This window comes from Oppia nitens, unplaced genomic scaffold (genome assembly GCF_028296485.1).
Source record: "Oppia nitens isolate AA-2021 unplaced genomic scaffold, nextdenovo-longstitch-racon4-pilon3 scaffold22_pilon_pilon_pilon, whole genome shotgun sequence".
Taxonomy (NCBI): Eukaryota; Metazoa; Arthropoda; class Arachnida; order Sarcoptiformes; family Oppiidae; genus Oppia; species Oppia nitens.
The window spans coordinates 124,233-131,409 of record NW_026533202.1 but is presented as its reverse complement, the minus strand read 5'-3'; the positions used below and the strand labels follow the sequence as shown (position 1 = coordinate 131,409).

The following is a 7,177-nucleotide window of genomic DNA, read 5'->3' as shown; positions in this document are numbered from 1 at the left end:
GGTAATAAATATATATTTTTTTAAACAGTATCTCAAACTAAATGATAAACTAATTGAACAATCGGATCAGTTTCGGCTGTTGATGTGCTGCAAATCGTATAAGCGATTATCACCGAAAATATTAAGCAAAATTAATTTGATAAACTGGTCGATGATGGCTACTTCGGATACTGTTGTTGTTGGCGGTGGTAGTGGTGGTGATGATGATCACGACAGCAATATTAATAAAATTCAATATTCTTGCAAACAAGAATCACAATTGATTGAATTGGCTGAACAACTTCTGAACATATTGTCCAATGTTGAGGTAATTTATCAATCAATTAGGTTACGGTAATCTTCAAAAAAATATTACCACAATTTATATATATAAACAGATTAACACATTGGACGATGAAAAAGCAGTTGATTTATTGGCAAAATATCAAATGATTACTAAACGATGACAATAGGATGGTATGGTATGAATAGGTGATGATATACGAAGAATAGACAGATCCCTCTCCCACCGATCGTTGTTCAATGTTTGCCAGTGTCTTGAGTCGATGATTGGTTGGTGGTGTTGTTGTTGTTGGCGGTAGTGTTGTTGTTGTTGATGTTGCTGTTTGCCTGCTGTAACAGTCGGGTCCTCTTTCGGGAATAATGTTGCCAATGAAGTAGCATCTGGTCGTCGATAAACTTCGAGCACTCGCTTCGGGACAGTTCACGCCGAAAGTGTTCGTATTGTAGTAGTTCTAGAAAATGAAGACACATTGGATGTCTGTATCAAATGAAATAAAAAAATAAATTGTAAGATAATTGACATCAAATAAGTGACAATTGATTTCTCTTTTTTTTTAAAAAACAAAAAATCTTATTGAGTGCCACAATGACAGACAGTTAGGACACCACATACTTGAGATACTTGGCGTACTCGGCCTTCTTCCAGTACTGAAGATATTCAATATAATTAATAAAGTTTTTGTCTTTAAAGTAACCGCGTTGTGCCAAAACTAAATGGTGGTACCGGTAATCAAGTAATCAAATCAATAAATTAGTTAATTGTGATCACAAGTATGGGGTAAGTAAGTGATGGTTACGGTAATTGATGAGACATACAGTTAAGATAATTAGGATTAGCCAAACATTGGACAAACTCGAGCTCTATCTGAAAGCACATCCGTTCTTCGGTATCTAAAAATTTATTTTGTTGTCGTCGAAGAAAATGAAAAATATTAAAATCAAATTTGATTTAATGATTTATTTTTTTTAACGGGTAATCAATAACTATAGTATTTACGGTAAATATATAAAAAACTAAATATATTAATAACATTATTAAAAAAATCATATAATTTCTAAAGTGTTTTATTATTATTATTATTATTATAACTGTTTTTTAATCAATTTTTTCTCAAAATCCAACCAAAGACTAATATCGTTGTTGTCATTGTCGTCATTGTTTAGCGGAACCGCTTCTTCTAATAGATTAGTTATAGATTTTTCTTCAAATAACTGATAATTGGTTTTTAAAGTATTTGAAGTTGTCTTGAAGTTATCGTAAGCCACACAAACACAATGATCTGAATCCAGTAGACTTTCCTCGAAGATCCAATTGTCTAACAGTTGATCATCGACTCTGACCACTGTATCAACTGTTACCGAATCACTGGACAGTTCAGGTGTACGGCAATCAAATGATATACGTTTCAAATTGAAAGCTATTCCCTGGCCGTCGGCCTTAACAAACGCTTCTTTCAGTGTCCAGAGCCGTATAAATCGCGACAATCTCTGCCGATCGTCCGATAGACAGCTATTGATGAACTGCCACTCACTGCCGCTAAACTGACGATTCATTATACGAAAAAAGTCGTCAATCGGTCGACCCGATCGTTGGCCTGAATACTCAATCTTCATAACATCGACACCGACTCTCTGCGAACCGTCAACTGAGGCCAACACACAGTAATTGCCCGAATGGCTGACATTCAGATCGAAGTGCGGGCGGTTATTGTCATCGTTGCCGTCGAGCACTGGACTGACCACAAATGGTTTACCACTTGTTGTTCGACCGAATCGTATGTCTTGAAATTCAATCGACGGTTTCAGACATTTATGGACACAACATCTCATGAGTAGCCGTCCGACCAGCGATAGCATGGCATCCGATCTGAAGACAAACTGATTGATTCGCGACAGTTCTTCGCTCTGAACGGATCGGACGGCTCGTAACCATTCCTCTTGAGTTGGTATCCATTTCGAGACGTTTACAAACCAACGCATTATTGTTTGGATTCAATCACCAATTGGTGACACACAAAGACAAAGATAGTTTGGTTGATCTCTCTATTTTTAATTACCTCTTAATTGTGATGGCATTATCTTTTGATCCATATTTTCTGTCTGTCTGTCTATTCAATTGGATAACCACTAAACCAGAAGACGTCGCGACAAATGAAAAAAACCCGTCAAATGAAGTCAACAATCGCTTAGTTTAACAATAATAACGACGAATACAACAACACAACAGACAGACGACTGACTCTCTCTCTCTTTCTTTCTCTCTCTCTCTTTCTCTCTCTCTCTCTCTCTCTCTCTCTCTCTCTCTCTCTCTCTCTCTCTCTCTCTCTCTCTCTCTCTCTCTCTCTCTATGTCTCTCTCTCTCTCTTTCTCTCTCTCTCTCTCTCTCTCTATGTCTCTCTCTTTCTTTTTCTCTCTCTCTTTCTCTCTCTCTTTCTCTCTCTCTGTCTCTCTCTCTATGTCTCTCTCTTTCTTTTTCTCTCTCTCTTCTCTCTCTCTCTCTCTCTCTCTATGTCTCTCTCTCTCTCTCTCTCTCTCTCTCTCTCTCTCTCTCTCTCTATGTCTCTCTCTCTCTTTCTCTCTCTCTCTCTCTCTCTATGTCTCTCTCTTTCTTTTTCTCTCTCTCTTTCTCTCTCTCTCTCTCTCTCTCTCTCTCTCTCTCTCTCTCTCTCTCTCTCTCTCTCTCTCTCTCTCTCTCTCTCTCTCTCTCTCTCTCTCTCTCTCTCTCTCTCTCTCTCTCTCTCTCTCTCTCTCTCTCTCTCTCTCTATCTCTATGTCTCTCTCTCTCTCTTTCTCTCTCTCTCTCTCTCTCTCTATGTCTCTCTCTTTCTTTTTCTCTCTCTCTTTCTCTCTCTCTCTCTCTCTCTCTCTGTCTCTCATAAACCAACAGATGGTGTGACTCTTCGTCTACTTCTTGTGTTTTGATTATACTGTAATAAAAACACCAAAGGATTGTTGTTTTGGTCGACCGGTTGACTGATTGCTGAAGTTTTTTGTTTAAGTGAAACCCAAATGCGGTGACAAATAATCGGTCGGTCGGTGGATGTCTTGAGATTTAGTTAGTTATAGTTAGTTCAAGTGACTAGTGATATGATGATCACCCGATTGTTTGTACCGACGGTGCTGATGGTGATGATGATGGCTATAACCGCCGATTCCGCCACTCCTACCGATGACCAATTGTCACAGTTTATGCAATCCGGCGGCGATCACAGTAACAATTGGGCAGTTTTGGTGTGCGCCTCCCGATACTGGTTCAACTATCGCCATGTGGCCAATGTCCTATCAATTTACCGCAGTGTCAAACGACTGGGCATTCCGGACAGTCGTATCATTTTGATGGTAGCCGACGATATGGCTTGCGATGCCAGAAACCCGAAGGCGGCCACCATTTACAACAACGGACAACACTATATCAATGTCTACGGCGACGACGTTGAGGTCGACTATAGAGGTAAATGAGGTGACCTGTGAGGTGTTGGACATCGTATCTCTAAATGTCTTATATAACCTCCCGTTTTGTTTGTTTGTTAGGCTATGAGGTGACCGTCCATAACGTAATCCGTTTGCTTACCGGTCGGGTACGCGACGGTACGCCCAAAACCAAACAACTACTAACCGATTCGGGTAGTAATGTACTCATTTATATGACCGGTCACGGAGGCGACGGATTTCTCAAGTTTCAGGACTCCGAAGAGATAACATCGGTTGAATTGGCCGACGCTTTCGAGCAAATGTGGCAAAAGAGGCGCTACAACGAAATCCTGTTGATAGTGGACACCTGTCAGGCCGAGTCTCTGTCGCAGAAAATCTATTCGCCAAATATTGTGGCCATCGGTAGCTCAAAAGTGGGCGAAGATTCCCTATCACATCACGGCGATCCGACTATCGGTGTCTACGTTATCGACCGCTACACCTACTATGCCCTTGAATTTCTCGAAAAAGTCCAAATCGGTAGCGACCAAACATTGGCACAGTTTATGGCCGTATGTCCGAAACGTGTATGCATATCGACGGTAAGCGTCAATACCGAAAACTATCGCCGCCGCGATCCCAGTCAGGTTCCGCTCAACGATTTTTTCGGTAACGTTGCCGCCATTGACCTCATTGTATTGGACAACCAGACAAATGTCGATTCAATTGCTATCAACAACAACAACAACAACGATGACAATAATAACAACAACAACAACGACAACAATATAAGTGAATATAAATTAGAGGCCAAACAAGTGGACCATCGCTACCATTATGTCGACGCCTTTCCGTTTTCATTATTATAGTCATTATTATTATAATTATAATTATTATTATTAATCGGTAGTGTTTTGAATACTTAAAAATATTTTTTTATAAATTTTATTATTTAATTTTTTTTGTTGTTGTAGTCATATAACTATATATATATATATATATATATATATATATATACAGTATATATAATGTATTATTGATGAAATTAATGATTTACTATATATATTTAATTTATTCAATTGATAAAAAAATTTGATTAAAAAATTAGTATTTTATATTTTTTAATATTTTTAATTAATAAAATGATTGAAAGTTTATTTTGTTTTTTTTGAAAGTTCAATGATTTTTTTTTGTTTGTTTAATAAAAAGACAATTACATTATTTTATTAATGAATAAAAATATAAATATATTTAGAGAGAGAGAGAGAAATAAATAGTATAGTAGTAGTAGTAGTAATAATAATAGTAGTATTAATAGTATTAATAGTAGAGCTGGTAGTCTTAAAAAGCGGACTTATTTTTTATTTCAAATATAAATATAAACTTTTTGTTTAAAACTTATTTTTTTGTTGTTGAAATTATATATCAATTAATATATAAATATATTTTTTTTAAAAAAAATAAGTTTTACACAAAAAGATAACAATAATATTTAATATTTAATAATTAATAATAATCGTAATAATTAAAAAAAAAATTATTCTTATATTATATAAAATGTTGGCTTTATTATTATAACAATTAAAATATAATTAATAATAATAATAATAATTAATTAATTAATTAATAATACGAATAAAATAATTTAGAGTAAATCTTTTTATAAATAAAGATTTGTTTTTTTTATATATATAATATATATAATACAATAAAATCAAAATAATTATAAAATGTTTTTAAAAATGTCAATAATATTTTCATTTTTCCAAAAAAAAAATAATAATAATAAACTTAGAAATAGTCGAGTATTTTATTGCAATTGAGCCATTAAAAGGCAAATAAGCCTTCAAAAAAAAAATAATTATAATTATTAATAATAATTGAAATTTTTTTCTCTTAAAAAAAATGTTATTTTAATACAATTTTTTTTCTCAATGTTTGAGATAACATTTAAATTCAGCTAAAAAACTGAAAGACAATAACTCAGTGTTAGCTAAGTTTTGACGGTTTTTTTTAATAATAATAATAAACAACAACAAATTTATTTAATTTTTTTAAAAAAAAAACATTTAATAATAATCAAAAAAAAACATTTATCATTTGTTGTTGTTTAATAATAAAAAGTTTATAATAATAATAATAATAATGTTTTGTTTTATATAAAATTATTTAACAAAGTAATAATTTTAATATTAATAATAATACAAAAAACTTTAATTTCAAGATTTTTTTTTTTTAAAAATTAGCTTTCTTCAAAAAATTCCAAGCGTTATATAATTATGATAATAATAATTAATATATCAAACTTATTTTTAAAAAATTATTTAATATTATTTAATATTATTATTTTTGTCTAAAAAATAAAAATATAGGCATTAATTGAATTATAATTTAATTTTTTAATTAATTAATATATAAATTCATTTCATTAATATTTTTTACACCAAAATTTTTTTGTTAATTAACAAGAATATAATTGATTAGTCATTTATTATTATGATTATTATTATATAATATTATATAATAATAATATATCATATTTTTAATAGTTATATATATAAATGTATGATTTATTAATATTTTAGTTTCTTAAAAATTTTTCAAAGTCTTAATATATATATATATGTCTTAATTATATATATATTTAATATTTTTATCTTTTAACATAATTAAATAAAAACTAATTTTTTTAAATATATATCTCGAAATTAAAGCATCACATGTATAATTTTTGTTAATATTATTTTTGTGTGTAATTATTAACAATAAATGCCAAACAAATTCATTTATATAATTTTTTATTTTTATATATATTTTTAATATATATTTAACCATTTAATTCAATATTTAGAAAAATTGAACTCCGAATCAAACAAACAAACAAACAAAAAGTTATTACCGACTGAACCACTAGTTTTTAATTTTATTTATTTATTTGATGATAAAAAAAGACTTCCCATAATATTTATTTATATAATAATAATAAAAAAATTGTTGTATTATTATATTTTTCTTAATAAATTATATTTATCATTATTATTATTATTACAAGTAAAAGACATTATATATATATATATAATATACTGTATATATATATAACAATTTCAATATCAACCCCTTTTATACACTCCAAACGCAAACTTGGGTTTAGTTTATTTATTTTTTTTTTGAAAAAAAAATTAAATTACTAATAATAATAATCATATGATTAAATTAGAAACAAGCAAATTGTGTTATTATATAACAACAAATTAATTAAATATATAAATGTATGTGTGTGTGTGTGTGGTTTGTATGTATCTATGTATGTGTATGTGTGTGTGTGTGTATAAAATTAGAGATAAAAGCTCCACAAAAAAAATGATTGATTGATTTCAAAAAATGATTAATATGAATGAATATTTATTTATATATATATGTATATAATGTAGTTTTTTAAATAACAACAACAACAAAAAAATAGTCACACAATTAGACTATTATT

The 7,177-nt window shown here is 30.6% G+C and overlaps 3 protein-coding genes across 3 annotated transcripts; 1 reads left to right on the top strand and 2 right to left on the bottom strand.

Annotated features, from left to right (window-relative positions):
- Window positions 1-392: 392 nt before the first annotated feature.
- LOC128953447 (mediator of RNA polymerase II transcription subunit 31-like) lies at window positions 393-2,558 on the bottom strand. The gene is made up of 4 exons (XM_054298930.1): window positions 2,340-2,558; window positions 1,099-1,173; window positions 896-992; window positions 393-760 (listed from the first exon to the last, which is right to left on the bottom strand). Exons 1-4 carry the CDS (start codon window positions 2,371-2,373, stop codon window positions 520-522), a joined length of 447 nt encoding a protein of 148 aa, XP_054154905.1. The 5' UTR covers window positions 2,374-2,558; the 3' UTR covers window positions 393-519.
- LOC128953444 (L-aminoadipate-semialdehyde dehydrogenase-phosphopantetheinyl transferase-like) lies at window positions 1,336-2,375 on the bottom strand. The gene has a single exon (XM_054298927.1). The coding sequence runs from the start codon at window positions 2,260-2,262 to the stop codon at window positions 1,366-1,368; it is 897 nt and encodes a 298-aa protein (XP_054154902.1). The 5' UTR covers window positions 2,263-2,375; the 3' UTR covers window positions 1,336-1,365.
- A 602-nt stretch (window positions 2,559-3,160) lies between the features above and the next one.
- LOC128953443 (putative GPI-anchor transamidase) lies at window positions 3,161-4,598 on the top strand. The gene is made up of 2 exons (XM_054298925.1): window positions 3,161-3,733; window positions 3,814-4,598. The coding sequence occupies exons 1-2, from the start codon at window positions 3,370-3,372 to the stop codon at window positions 4,560-4,562; spliced, it is 1,113 nt and encodes a 370-aa protein (XP_054154900.1). The 5' UTR covers window positions 3,161-3,369; the 3' UTR covers window positions 4,563-4,598.
- The last annotated feature ends 2,579 nt before the right edge of the window (window positions 4,599-7,177 follow it).

Excerpts from the sequence above, each read along its gene's own strand:
- LOC128953444 (XM_054298927.1), bottom strand. The coding sequence starts at position 2,262 with ATGCGTTGGTTTGTAAACGTCTCGAAATGGATACCAACTCAAGAGGAA.
- LOC128953447 (XM_054298930.1), bottom strand. The coding sequence starts at position 2,373 with ATGGATCAAAAGATAATGCCATCACAATTAAGAG. Across the intron at positions 1,174-2,339 it reads AATGCCATCACAATTAAGAG|ATACCGAAGAACGGATGTGC; the intron begins GTAATTAAAAAT and ends ATAAATTTTTAG. Across the intron at positions 993-1,098 it reads TAATCCTAATTATCTTAACT|TTTTGGCACAACGCGGTTAC; the intron begins GTATGTCTCATC and ends ACCACCATTTAG.
- LOC128953443 (XM_054298925.1), top strand. The coding sequence starts at position 3,370 with ATGATGATCACCCGATTGTTTGTACCGACGGTGCTGATGGTGATGATG. Across the intron at positions 3,734-3,813 it reads CGTTGAGGTCGACTATAGAG|GCTATGAGGTGACCGTCCAT; the intron begins GTAAATGAGGTG and ends TTTGTTTGTTAG.